This window comes from Pollicipes pollicipes, unplaced genomic scaffold, assembly GCF_011947565.3.
Source record: "Pollicipes pollicipes isolate AB1234 unplaced genomic scaffold, Ppol_2.1 Scaffold_7261;HRSCAF=8764_pilon_pilon_pilon, whole genome shotgun sequence".
NCBI classification, from domain to species: Eukaryota; Metazoa; Arthropoda; class Thecostraca; order Pollicipedomorpha; family Pollicipedidae; genus Pollicipes; species Pollicipes pollicipes.
The window spans coordinates 49,148,787-49,163,645 of record NW_023597054.1 but is presented as its reverse complement, the minus strand read 5'-3'; the positions used below and the strand labels follow the sequence as shown (position 1 = coordinate 49,163,645).

At 53.8% G+C, this 14,859-nt stretch overlaps 1 protein-coding gene across 1 annotated transcript; it reads right to left on the bottom strand.

Annotated features, from left to right (window-relative positions):
- Window positions 1-872: 872 nt before the first annotated feature.
- Window positions 873-8,217, bottom strand: LOC119111570 (NIF3-like protein 1; the record flags this gene model as incomplete). Its single annotated transcript, XM_037235380.1, has 6 exons — window positions 873-1,091; window positions 2,135-2,180; window positions 3,614-3,770; window positions 4,729-4,837; window positions 5,299-5,433; window positions 8,101-8,217. Coding segments are annotated over 6 exons (783 nt in total), but the record flags the coding sequence as incomplete, so codon positions are not given.
- Between the last annotated feature and the right edge of the window lie 6,642 nt (window positions 8,218-14,859).

Here is a 14,859-nt window from a genome sequence, read left to right as displayed (position 1 = left end):
CCCCTCGCACACGCACCAAACCGCCCCCGGCCCACCTGCTCCCTCTGAAGCGCGCCAGACCACGCCCGGCCCACCCGCTCCCTCTGCAGCACGCCAGACCTCCCCGGCCCACCCGCTCCCTCAGCAGCGCGCTAGACCGCCCCGGCCCATCCGCCCCCTCTGAAGCGCGCCAGACCAGGCCTGGCCCACCCGCTCCCTCTGCAGCACGCCAGACCGCCCGGGCCCACCTGCCCCCCTCTGCAGCGCGCTAGACCGCCCCGGCCCACTCGCTCCCTCGGCAGCGCGCTAGACCGCCCGGCCCACCCGCCCCCTCAGCCACGCTAGACCGCCGGCCCCCCACGCGCCCCCTCTGCAGCGCGCCAGACCACCTTGGCCCCACTCCCTCGGCAGCGCGCCCGACCGCCTCGCCCACTCGCTCCCTCGGCAGCGCGCCAGACCGCCTCGGCCCACTCGCCCCCTCTGCAGTGCGCCAGACCGCCTCGGCCCGCCCACTCGCTCCCTCGGCAGCGCGCCAGACCGCCTCGGCCCACTCGCCCCCGGGAGCGCGCCAGACCGCCTCGGCCCACTCGCTCCCTCGGCAGCGCCCCAGACCACCTCGGCCCATCCCTCCCTCTGCAGCGCGCCAGACCGCCTCGGCCCACTCGCTCCCTCGGCAGCGCGCCAGAACACCTCGCCCACTCGCTCCCTCGGCAGCGCGCCAGACCACCTCGGCCCATCCACTCCTCTCTGCAGCGCGCCTACCCCCCGGCCCATCCACTCCCTCTGCAGTGCGCCAGACCGCCCAGCCGATCCACTCCCTATGCAGCGCGCCAGACCGCCCCGGCCCAGCCGCTCCCTCTGCAGCGCGCCAGACCACCCACTCTGCAGCGCGCCTACCGCCCCGGCCCACTCGCTCCCTCGGCAGCGCGCCTACCGCCCCGGCCCACTAGCTCCTTCGGCAGCGCGCCAGACCGCCCGGCCCACTCGCTCCCTCGGCAGCGCACCAGACCGCCCCCTCTGCAGCGCGCCGGCAGCTCACCGCTCGGCTTGCCGACGGCCTCCGCCAGCCGCACGTGCTGCAGGCCCAGGTGCGCCTTGACGGCGTCGACGGCCTGTGTCAGCGTCAGCTGGTGTCCAGCTCGGCCAGCCGGCCGGCGCCGCGGCCCGGCTCCGGTACCTGGCGCAGCAGGACTCAGGTCTCAGGTCTCACGTCATGCGTGCCAGTCAGACCGCCGTCCCGGTGGCCGACGGGCCGCACCGCTGACGCGGGGACGGGGCCAGCCGCGCCAGGACTACAGGTCAGGTACACAGCGCGGGGGCCGAGGTCACCTTAGGCGCACGGGTCTTGAGCGGGGGTCCACACATGGCGCAGGGCCCAGGACCACCTGCAGGCCTTTATTGTCCGGGAGAGAGAGCTAATGCAGAATTACCATTCGATACCAACAGCAGCACTATCGTAACTGCGGGCAACGTTCACTGAGGCCGGGACAGTACAGTCTAACCAACCCAAGCTACACGGACCCCATACGAGACACCGTTCTGCTGTTCCCAGCTGTAATCTCCGCCACGGGCTGCCCGTCCGACAATGACAGACCCCCTGACTTGCCGGCTGGGCAAGCAACACGCAGGGACCCGCACTGACAGACACGGCTGTGTGGGCGGGCGCGGTCGGATACCCCGCCAGCTCGCTGGCCACGGAGCCCCAGCTGTCCGTCCTGAGCAACGCCGCCGGAGGGGCGAACGCCGCCGGCGACACAGGGCCGTGGCCCGCGGCCGCCAGCGACGGAGGGCAGTGGCCGCGGATGCCAGCGACGGAGGCCGTGGCCGCGGACGCCAGCGACGGAGGGCCGTGGCCGCGGCCGCCAGCGACGGAGGGCCGTGCCGACGGACGCCAGCGACGGAGGACCGTGGTCGCGGACGCCAGCGACCGGAGGACCGTGGCCGCGGCCGCCAGCGACGGAGGGCCGTGGCCGCAGCCGCCAGCGACGGAGGGCCGTGGCCGCGGCCGCCGGCGGCACCCGAGCGCACCTTCTCCGCCGCGGTGACCCGACAGCCGGGCTGGACGCCGGCGGCCGCCAGCAGGGCCGACACGGCCGCCAGGTGAGCGCGCGGCGTTGTCACCACCAGCTGGAGACGCGGCTGCGGCCCCTCTGACAGCGGGCTGCCCAGCGTGCGCCACGTCGCCCACCACGTCCTGGTACCTGTCGGCCGGCGGCGGCGCCAGTCACGTCCGGCAACAGGCGCGCAGGGAAAGACAAGTGCAGGAGAGACTGCATACATCGGACCGGCCCGGGCCGCGTCGGGTGGCCGCTGGCGCAGTCCACAACAGGTGGCGCCCCCTCCTCCATCCCTTTAAACTGCAGCGCGAATTGTCTGTGGGGCTTTCTTGCGCTGCCAGATTGTCAATGAAATCCGCTGGATCAACGGTCACGGAGAAGTCTTCGGAATTTTGCAAAAATCGTGATACTGAAGCTATCAATGAGTAGGTAGGGTGATGTTCGGCATGCAATTTCCTGAAAGGAAACGTCAACTGCAAAAAGCCGTTCATGATGTAAGTTGTCAAGTGCATTTGCGAGGAAGGTTATTCACATAGATGAGACAGTAGCAACAGCCTCATTCCTCGGATAACAGCCCGGAGCAGCGATATAGTGCTAACACCGGGAGCGGCACTCCCTAGACACCCATATCACCTTTATTTCCATTCTCCTGGTTTTTCTCAGAGGAATGAGGCTGTTACTACTGCCTTATCTAAGTCGGACATTACTACACGTGTCGAAATGCCACAAATCTACTTTTGATATGTAAGTTTTTGGTTTACGCAAACTTTGGTAACTACTTACTAGTACTCCAAATTACTTCGTAGCCTTGAAGCTCTCTCGCGTATTTTATATCCCCGTTCCACATTTAATCCCAATTGGACCCAAACTCGGCCATAGTGACAGTACAACACGTAACACCGTTTTTTCATACCGAGTGGTTTGCGTGTGGCTGTGTGTTACAGTACCTGCTAAGAATAGCTTGTTGCGTGCACCCCTAAATCCACCACCCGATTTGTACCCTCCAGTTAAGCGGATAATTTTACCTCCGCCCTTTCACCAGACAGGAATGCGGAGGGTTTTACTTGCCACACAATGCTGCGGCACGGCCATCCCCGGTCGGCCATAATAATGATCGTACCACCAAAAGATACTAACTTCCTCTTTGGGGCATTACCAAACCCGCGCTTTGCAGAATTATTACGGCGTAACGATTTTTTTGTCAAAAAGAAACATGCCACGTAAATCACGAAAGCGTGCCACAACGTTTCACATACTTCAACCATAGACACCTTGCTTGCGGTAGCCCATCCCCTTTAGGCGCCATGGCAATGCTCTGTACACCGTACAGCAGCAATCTGTGCACCGTACAGCAGTACACTTTTCGACAGAAAGAATGGTTCGAATGCAGTGCTAGGGCACCTGTGCAGATCACCATCCTCAAGCAGCTCACTGCTCTCAACGGGATATGAACCTTTCGGCCTTCAGTGAGTCCAGCACGTACAATCCCATCGTTCGACAGCAGCTCTTCCCTGCGGGAAGGTGGGGGGGGGGGGGGGGGGGAGGGGACGAGCACAGAGGAGCGGCGCCCAGCGTACCTGGCCTCGACGGAGGCGCCTGGCAGCTGGCGGCACAGCTCGTGTAGGTCGTCAACCCAGTCCAGCTGGCGGACGGGGCCCGGCGGCAGAGGGACCAGCACCTGCAGCGGCGGCTCGGCACCCAGGCTGGGCGTCAGCGGCGTCACGCGGGCGCGGCCTGACAACACGACAGGGCACGGCTCAGGTCACGGGTCACGGCTCGGGTCACGGACCACGGGTCAGGTCATGGCTCAGATCACTGATCAGCTCACGGGTAACGGGTCACGGCTCAGGTCACGGCTCAGCCCACGGGCAACGGCTCAGGTCAAGGGTCACGATTCACGGATCAGATCACGGCACCCGGGTCAGGTCAAGGGTCACGGCTCAGATCACGGATCATGGCTCAAGTCACGGTTGAGGTCACAATTCAGGTCCAGGGTCACGACTCAGGTCGCGGGTCACGTCAAAGCCCTGAGTCCGGAACTGCTCACACACTCGGCCATCGCTGAACGTCAGTAGCGTTCCAACGCAGTTGGAGCTCAGTCCAATATTGCACACAGATGTTGCGACTTGACACTGTAAATCATGTCTGTACCACATACCTAGGGTTGGACAGGAGTGATGCACTAGTAGTTCATACTTGTCATGTTCCTGTGCATACTACGCGCACACGTCGAAAAGACCGTTTTAACTTTAAGGGCTACCCGTGAAGGCCAAAGATGATTTAACAACAAACATGATCTGACAGAGTGACCTGGAACGGTGCAGCTATTCCTTTTTGCAAGAATGCTATTAATGGAACAATCAGCAGACAGGAAGGATTTCGCTTCATGATATCATGCTGGCCATGGCGTCAACTTCCGACAGATTACGCTCGTTCCTAATTTCAACATTCCGCCCAGTGACAGAGCAGCCCACCCCCAGCTGCGCTCAAAGTTGACGAATCTACGAAACCATCAGCCGGGCGTTAGGAAAGCCATCAGCCACCCGTTACTGGAGGACGTCCGATGGGCGGGGATCGACATGGGAAGGGGGGGGGGACAGCAGGCGGCGCCTCCGTCGGTCAGCGCGCGTCATCGAACGGGGGGGGGGGGGGGGCGCAAGCCGGCGGCACCTCCCCGGTGAACGCGTCTCACCGAACGCCTCGCACAGCCAGTCGTTGACGCCGCCGTTGAGCGCGTCGTAGCAGGTATGAGGCGAGTACACGGCTATCCGGTTCTCGAGGCACGTGACGGCGATCCTCTCCTGCGGCCGGGCACCGGAGCACACGTTGGCCCGCGCAGTACACCACAGCCAGGCGGACACGCCGGCCCGCGCAGTACGACACCGCAGCCAGGCGGACACATCAGCCCGCGCCAGTACGACACCGCAGCCAGGCGGACACATCAGCCCGCGCAGTGCGACACCACAGCTGAGGCAAACCACGGCCATCGCTTTAGGTACATACGGACTTGGGGCATTTCATTGTGTGCTGTATACGTGCGCTGGACGAACGTCCTTCGGGCACAGGGCACCTCTGAGGAAGCGGTGCCTGCATACGCCAGTGGACATGCACCCGCCGCAGGAGCGGGGGCCACAGTCACCATCTGAGACGTCGTTGGACCCGATGCGTCGTTGCATGAAATCCTGCAGGAGCCGGACCATCCAGTGCGTACCTCATACAACACACTCATCAGCCACAGTCTTCCGTGAGGTATGGTGCCTACCTTCCACGTCTTGGAGAAGGCGAGTCGCTTCAGCGCACGGAAGATTGGAGGGTGGTAGCTGAGAATGAGGTCCACCTTCTTCTCCACAGCCTCGGACATGACGTCCTCCGTCAGATCATTGGTCAACATCACCGTCTGTTGGCCATATAAGTGTTCCGATACTAAGACAGTGTTTCACAGCACACTGGGCGACACGCGACGGCCTTGAAATTGGCCACGAGGCGTCAGGGAGGCCTTTCTAGATGCCATGTCCACGCTACGTGCAGGCAGCCGTGGTGGCGCGCGTATCCTCGAGCGATCGTGACCTCTGACTGACTGACAGGTGCAAGTCCAAAGACGTCGTCACCACATCACGCTGTTTACAGTCATTGGTATGCACATCCAGCAGGGTGTTCCAAAATGGCACTCTTCTGGGAGAAGTATAGTTACTCAAGGCTTACCTCTAACTAGACTAAACTAACCCAAAACCTAAGTCTCTTACACGGCTAGTCTGGTTCTCTCATTCAAGGTAAGGTCAGTAGTGCCATTCTGTCTGAATTCATGTATGTTTAGGAGTGCGCTTTTTCAAGTCACTTTTGCTCTCTGGGGGGGGGGGGGGGGGGGGGGCACTAAGGTTTTATAAACATGGATCAAAACGTCGACTCGAACGCTTGCCTGACTTCTGACCTCACTTTGACATTTCTGTCCTCTGCTCGCCCTCTCAGAGACGAAAGCGTCAAGCGATGTCAAACAAAAATGGCGGTACCTACCGAGCAAACCTTGGCGTCACACCAATACTGCGTAATAGATTGTTGTGAACAAATCTTATATTGTACCTGATTCAACAGCGTAGTGTACCTCATGCACGTATCAAGACGCTCATCTGCCGGGGGTCTTCCACCTTCTGAGCCTTGTTAACGGCTAGACTGGCTACAAAAAATCAATCATTGACACACCTCTCTCTGCGGTATTATGTGTAAGTTGTGTACACCTCTGAAAAATGAAGATAAAATGGATAGACGTTTTTGGCACACCACTCTTCAAAAGCCTTGTTCGGCCACTGGCCAGCTCTGACCCCAATAAGCTGGCATATCAGCCAAAAGGGCGCATCTATCAGACCTAACAAATATACCTGCAAGCCGATGAATGGCGCAACATCTCCAAATCATCGCCACCGGCATAAACGACAGTGTCAAACCTACGGCTGTTTTTCCATTATCGCCGAGTCACCCGGAACCAGACGGAGCACGACCATCTCGGGCTTCAAATAGGCCAAAAGGAGATGCATCGCTGCCAACGATGCAGCAGCCCCGGGCTTGCCAACCGTCCGGTAGTGCAGCAGGTCCTGGCGTGGCTTCGGGTCCTTTCCAGGGCCGTCAGCGGACGCCGACGCAGCCTGACACACGGGTACACTGTCCGCTGACGCCCCTGCTAAAGACCTGAGGCTGCACCAGCACCTGCCGCAGCACCGGACGGTTAACGAGCTGTGGCTGGAGCAGCTCTGGCCGTCGTGTGCACGGCCACTTGACCTTGAGTCCTGAGACGGCCGCCTGAGGCTGCACCAGAACCTGCCGCAACACCGGACGGTTAACGAGCTGTGGCTGGAGCAGCTCTGGCCGTCGTGTGCACGGCCACTTGACCTTGAGTCCCGAGACGGCCGCCTTCCGTCTGGTTTCGGGTGACGTTAACGATAATGACTGGGCAGCCATGGCTTCGGCACTGCTGCCTTCGCCTGTGGCGAATGATTTTAGAAATGCTGCACCGTTGGCCAAACGAGACACAGATCTAACAGATCTGGTAAATGGGTCCCATTGGCTGGTGTACCAACTCGTTCAAATCGAAGCTAGCCGGTGGCTAAGCAGGCCAGCCGATGAATGAGTAGCCCATCCATTGTCCGTTCGTGATCTGGAGCGGTGTGCTACCGTTTCAAATGGTTCTGCCAAGAGATGGTGTCAATGATTTAAATGTTCGCTAACGTGCAGCAGCCGGCGGCAATCAGCTGCAGGGACTTCTGCATGAGGTGAAAGCCCACTGACGACAGAACAGCTGTTCCAAAGCGGACACACTGGACACCTTTCAACGTGTAGTGACGTACAATACAAGATGTGTTCATGACAATTTTCTGATGCGGTAATGATGGAATGTCAGCATCGCTTTCACAAAAAAATTTTGATCTTACATGATTCGACGTTCTGTTTTCTCTTAGTCGAGGTAAAACAGAGAATGAAAATGTAAAGGTGAGGTTATATCAGGTCAAAATGAGCTCAACCGATCTCACATCACAATTACACACCCCATTGAGTTAATAATGCAAGAAAGACTCGTTAAACACCTATCTTGACTCTGTTTAAAATGTTTTCACATTTAAGCATTGCTGTCTCTCCTTCCCTGGAGTCTTATTCCCGCTTAATCATGTGACACACTAGCTAGATATTATGGTCAAATTGTGTGGGCTATGGTATACAATCGCCAAGGGCTCTGTTTCAAACGTTCAAATCGATGTAAATATCTTATTTTGCTAATGTCTCACTGCTCCTCTCAGAGCAAAAATGACTTAAAACCAGACACCTTTAAGCCCATTCCGCACCCCACGAATATGCATGACTTTTGACAAGAAGTATTTACCTCAGATTGGAGGACCAGACTAGCCCAGAGCAACCATCCTTTCCCCAAACTTGTTACTCTGAGATGCCCTAGTGTACATGACTATCAATGTGCTCCCAGTCACAGCACAAAATGAATAATGGAAGACCAACAAAACATAAATATCATTAGATGGTAAGAAGGCAAAATAGGCAAAGGAAACTTGCTGTAATACATTACCTGAACCATTTTGGGGGGCGATGGCTCAATCAGAAGTCCAACGTTGTCCCATGACTCAGCCAGCCGAGTTGGAGCAAAAACTTCTAGCCTGGAAACTACCTCGGGAAGCTCCAGCCCAAGCAAGGGTTTTGCTGGCCATTGTGCGATAAAAGCCAGATATCTGATAAAAGCCAGATATCTGGTAGACAGCAAGCATACCCTGTCACAGCTCTACAATAACTGCAAAGGAGGCATTGTTAATACATCAGTAGGTCAATAAAACATCAAATAACCAAATAGAAGAGCAGTCACTTGTGTGTGTTAATCCTACACATGTTCCCATGCTATCAGCTGAATGACCTGGGTAATAATACTGTTAGTTGTAATTCATATAGAGAGATTAATCATGTTTGATAATGCTAACATTATCATAAACAACACCAGAGTTTGAGAAAGTCTAAATGTCAATATGCTAACTATAATTGTTGTAGCTCCAGCAGCATGGCTGAATGCATGGCCTGGCCAGTCAAGCTGCTGACAGACTGCCATTGCAACCACACACCATGCCCCCATCAAATTTTGGGAACAAGAAACATAGTGTAATCAAGCTATACTGTAGTATTTTGAAGACACTTCCATCAAAGATATTTGATCAAGCATCCTATTTCTGGCACATTGCATCATCACCAACATTTCATCTCCACATTTGATCAGAAGAGAAGGTAATGCAATTTGTAATGCACAAAGAAATCAAAAACTTTCTATTTAAGCAGGTTTAGACCTCAGCCACCATGTGTCTCAGCATCAAAGGATGAATATTGACAGGGGAGAAAACTGTCACCTATCCTGGGAAAATTGTGCCTGACATATGCAGGCTGCCATGCATGCATTATTGTTGTGTGTGAGCCATGCATTTGCCCCTTTGAGGTTTAAAAAAATGGTGTCAGACATGAGCAGCACTTAATGGGGTGAATCCAACATCATATACACAAATGTGACAGCTACAATCAATAAAGCAATAAATGTCTGACATGAAGTAATTCTAGCAATTGGCAAAATACTGTCAATGCCATCTTTTTTCAATGCTGACCTCAAACTTAAGATACCATGACCTTAGTCAAATACTGAATAGGCAGCAAAACCAAGCAAGGTGGTACAGACAGGGGAGGAAGACTTTGGACCACACACACTGTGAGATGGCAGGGGCTGCCTGGACACAGGGCCTCCAAAACACATGTTGGCTGTTCCTGATGCCTGTAGGGCTTAAGAAACAGCACACACAGCCTGTAAGTCTTGAACATAAAATCCTGAGCCAAAAGAGTATGTTGAATACCAAACAGGAGCAGTATAACCACAAGGAAGGATCCCATGACTTACATAGCTCCATATTCTCCACTTAAGCTCTCTTCGGACAGGCAATGACCTGGTTATGACACTGACTCCATGGGCATACAATCTTGTCATGATCAAAGGCTTGCAAATAATCTAATTGCTTTCTCAATACTGCCATTGAAATTACACAAATTACAAACAGTGGCAAGTTTATTAATTTTACTGATTTTAAGTTCCAGGTCTGGCTGGCATCATGGTCAGCCAATTCTAGTCAATGATGATAATCAAATTTATATGCAGATGAATACCATCAGCCCAGACTGGGAAGTATGTTTATGCCAAACATAACTGGCTAACAATATTCCAACAACAATTTCAGTTTAGGCACACACCGCGCCAATCTAAAGCCCACGTTGCCACACTTCTGCCATCAATCCCAATGCATACATACTCAACTTATACAGGAACTAAGATTTTTCTGAGGTAACCTTTAACATAAACATGGCGTAACATGCTTTGTTACAGCCTGGCCTGAAGATTTCCACGTGGACGGCCACAGTACAATCCCAGTGCAGCAAAGGATGCCATCATACAAAATCGTGTGCCTCACATAAGTGCACAAAATGAGGGATGACTACCAACCTTCTCATCGATTGACGGGTCTACATCCACTACGCTACAACCCTGGCATGCCCACAAAATGCCGCATGTTTACACCAGTTTGCACATTTCTTGTGCCTGGTGCGTCAACGCCTCTTCCGCGCCATTACCGAAGTATCCAGACCGTGCTCGATCTGTTGTCAGCACGTTTATCACCACCAATCACAACTCAGTATTCGCTCTACCTCACGTCACGTCACCACAGAGTCAAGTGTGTTGTGACGTCACGTGCCGGCTGACGATAATGCAACAGATAATGTCAGGGTTTTTTGTCAGCCTGGCCGCCTTCAATTTGTCGTCAGGACGTTTGTCAGCGGGCATGCGTGACGTCATACGTGCCGACGAAGCGTTCGATGTGTGGGCTGACGGGACAGTTTTTTAACTGTGCCTTCCCTTCTTCCTTTACCTTATACTACAGACCACACACTAACTCTGGCATACTGCCGACTATTTCACGTTACGTATTAGGTGGTGTTTGGAAGTGTGGCTTCTGTTCCGGTATAACCATCATCTATCCTATCCGTATGTTGAGTGCTTCTTCTCAATTCCAGTTCATTTCATTTTCCTCCCTCTCATTGTCAGCGTTTACTTATAGCGTCATTAATTTACTGAGGAATGCAACCACGCACCACACCAATCACTGCCACTCATGGCTGCTCCTGACATTCCAATTCCCTCCCTATCTATCTTACGTCGCATTTCTACCAAAATTAGACAAGTGCCCGCCATCCCACCTAACGTGCTCGCCAACGCAAAACCTACCAAATCAGGCTTTCGCTTCCTTGTCGGGTTGATTTTTTACTCTAGTAGCACTTTCTCCCCATGCTGACGGGCTGACAAATACCCTGGCATCATCGCATCATCCGTTAGCCGGTGCGTGACGTCACAAGCCAAGTGACTGCGCTCTCTTGTCGTGAGGTAGGGCGACGAATACTAGCCCGTGATTGATGCTGACAAACGTGCTGACGACAGATCAAACGCGGGCAGCATGGGGAGAAAGCCCTACGAAATTAAAAATCATTTCGACTAAAAGGCTGGAGATTTCTTTGTTACGTCCTTGCGGCAGCGAGTAAGCGAGGTGAGGTGGCGGCACCTGTCTCTAATTTTGGGGGAAATGCGACGGAAGATGGATAAGGAGGGAATAAAAGTCCCAAGAGTATCCATCAAAAGGTGAGTGTGATTGGTGTGGTGTGTGGCTGTCTTCAACATCCGGATGGGATAGATGATGGTAATACCGGAACAGAAGCCCCACTTTCAAACACCATTTGATAGGTAGTGTATCATGGTTGACGGTAAGCCAGAACTAATGAGTGGGCTGGAGTAAAATGTGAAGGAAGAAGGAAAAGCAAAATGGAAAAAAATCCGCTCATCCCACACATCGAATGCTCCGTCACCACGCATAACGTCACGCATTCCACTTGACAAACGTGCTGACTATAGATCGCACGCGGCCGCAGTGAAGTGACGAATTTGTTTTCTGCATTTTTCTGAAAAATCCATGATATTGCTTTGATTTATGCTACCTGGTGTCACCTGCTATTTCCCTCACTTTCGGTATTTTCACTCACTTTGTACTATTTCTCTAGGAGTAATGAAAGGTCTGCAATTACCAGCAACCAGCAAATTTATTTTGTTATACCGGAGAGTACAACGCGGCGTTCATGTGCGCTATGATGGACGACGTGCCCGCTGCTTACGCCACTTATCGCGCCTCGCGTCGCGGAATCCTCCAGCGACGATGGGAATCAGTCGACTGACCTGGTCCGCGCTGGTTGACCATTGTACCTCGGAATCCTCGGCACTCGGTACTGAAACAAAAGCATGATACCATCACAAGCGGACATTTTGGCGCGAAGAAAACGCTGAAACAGCTCAAGCAGAGATTCTACTGGGCCGGCATGCGGCAAGACGTGGCGGAGTGGTGCAGGGCCTGTGACGCCTGCTGTGCAAGGAAGGAGCCCAAGAAGCCGCAATGTGCACCACTGCAGACATACAGAGTCGACTCACTCATGGAAAGGGTGGCCATCGACATCACAGGCCAATGGCCTATCCTTACCTATGACGTCGTCCGGAACAGGTGCATCCTTACGCCATGGACTATTTCACTTCATGGCTGGGGCCTATGCAGCTCTAAACCAAGAAGCAAATACAGCCGCTAAAGCACTGGTAAATGGATTTTTTGCGCGGTTTGGCATGCCGAGTCAGCTTCGCTCAGACCAAGAAAGAAACTTTGCAAGTGCGGTGTTTCAGGAGTACTGTAGCCTGTTACGTATCCGGAAAACTAGGACAACACCAATGCACCCATGGTCCGACGGGATGGTAGTGGATGGCTTAACTGGACACTGGGGCAGCAGTCAAGTTCTGCGGAGGTGACCACGATCTCTGGGACGAAAAACTTCCCATGCCGGACTTGTCAAACAGGTCAGCTGAGCATGAATCCACGGGACACACGCCTGGGAAAACTTATGACCGGCCGGGGACTGCGCCTGCGGATGGACCTGGCGAGTGATATGCCCCCAGAAGATAATCAAAGCAAAACGGTGCCGGAATATGCAGTTGGATGCCCATCACACGCTCAAACGGGACCGAAGTGGGCAGCAGTAATGGGCCCCATATGACTGCCCATCACGAACTCTTATGAGTCATAATTAGACATACTGGCTGGGACGGTCCCTAAAGTGTTGCCTTATCGAGGTGTACCACCATGTGCGGAACGACCTCAGGATTGCTTCCGAGGCAATGAAGCTTAGGTGTGATGGAAAGCCCTCCCAAGCACTCGTGAGCCCGGGTGACAAAGTGTGGCTGTACATCCCGCGAGAATAACAGGCCAATGCTCGAAACTCTCATCAAGCTGGGTTGGGGCATATTCTTTGGCTGACCGGCTACCGCACATGACGTGTCGCGTAATAAGGAAGAAAGTTTGGGGCGCACAAGGTCGTTCACTTTGAGCGACTATGGAAGATGCCGGATCCACCGGGGTTTAGCTGGACGGTGGCTAATCCCATTGGCGAGCCAGACGTACACGAAGGTCAAGGGACCACAGCCTCGGTCACTACCCTGCTGGTAGAGGCCTCAATGGAAGGGTCTTGTCCCAGTGACGTCACGGGTGCGGAGGAGACCGACACGTTTTGAAGATTTTGTATTATAGGCGTATACCATGTCAGGGCTATGGGCAAGGTACTCCGATGGTTGAGAGCCCATATACATGAATAGAATGTTTCGTTTTTTTCGGGGTGAAAACTCCTTTGGGAGGGGAACAATGTTATACCGGGGTGCACGCGGACCTAATGTACGCTGTGATGGGCGACGTGGCCGCGCCATGCGTCGCTCGCCGCGCCCGCCGCGGTCGCCCGCCGCGGTCGCAGTGACAGTCACGTGACCTCGACCTCTGGCCAATCAGCGGCGGCCTTTGATGGGACCGAGCCGAGGTCAGGCCTGGGGCGAGGGCGAGCGGCAGCCGGGTCCTAGCTCCCGACCGACAAGGGAGGCGTCCTGTATATCCCACGTCCTCCCTTTGAGCCGCTGGAAACGACTAACGACGTAATGCCCTACCTTATCTACGACTGGCGGCTCGGGGCACTCCCCGAGGGCTGCTATCCTATACCCCTGCCAAGCCTTACTGGATACTAATGGCAATGAGCTGCGCTGCTGCCCGGGAAATGTTATGTAAATAGAACGAGGCTGCGCATGTCATACAGCAGGGAGCGGTGTCTAGCATTACATTTTCTTTCTGCTATTATGGCCTCACAGCGCACTTTTGCATTTGCTGCATGAAACAAGGGTGCATAGTTTTCTATCGAGTTGGCGGGAGGAAAGTCATCAAGTCGTTGCGGAAGTGTCACCGCTGCCAACATCCCGGCTCGCGGGGGCTTCCATGGCTGGGACAAGAGGAAGTCTGCGCGACCTTACGGCTCAATCAATGAAAGTACATGTAATAGTAGTGAAAACCCTCCCCGCAAAAAGACAGCGGATACGGCCCCCTTTGTTCATGAAGACGTGCTTTTCGTTAATTTTTTTCTTTCTTTCCATAGCTGGAATAGAAGACAAAAGCTTCTGCGAGATCAATTCAGCCCGAATTCTACAGTCAATAGCCTGAGGAAAATGTGCATTAAACGACTGCATGAAATATATCGCAGGTGCTTTTTATTTTACAACAATTTGGTGTACTCTTTAAAACGCTTAGAAATCAGATTCTTTGCCAGAACCTTATATGGGTTGTACAGAAATACCAAGGATCCCACGAGCGTAGATTGTAGATAGAAGTGGGTCAACAATTTGGATTAACGTGGCTGAACCAAATTTGTTTGGAAATTTTCAGGATTCGGTCAGAATCGGTTAGTGATATAAATTATGTAACGCAGTTGTGAGCATGCGCACTCGCAAATCTTAACAGCAAAAACCCTCCACGTTAGACGTTACAGTCTCCGTAGGCCGCGACGTGGCCAACACTAAGCCGTGGCCAACGGGTGGACAAAAATGACGACGCACCAGAAAAAGTACTTTTGAACGCTCAGGCACTCAGTCGTACATTTAAAAGATAGTCCGGGCGTTTTCACCTGAGTGATTTTTAGAAAGATGATAACGGATTGGTCTTTACATATCGCGAAATGGTGCTGGAATTTTGTATTGAAAATGGAAGAGCAAAGGTAAAATATATATTTTGTATGTGCCGCAACTGTTCATCTGTCCAGCGGACAGCCTCAAAGTTGTTAAAAAGATGCACCCTGTCTAATTTTGGAGCGGAACGAATTAATTTTGAAAGACATTTACAACCATCATTTTACGATG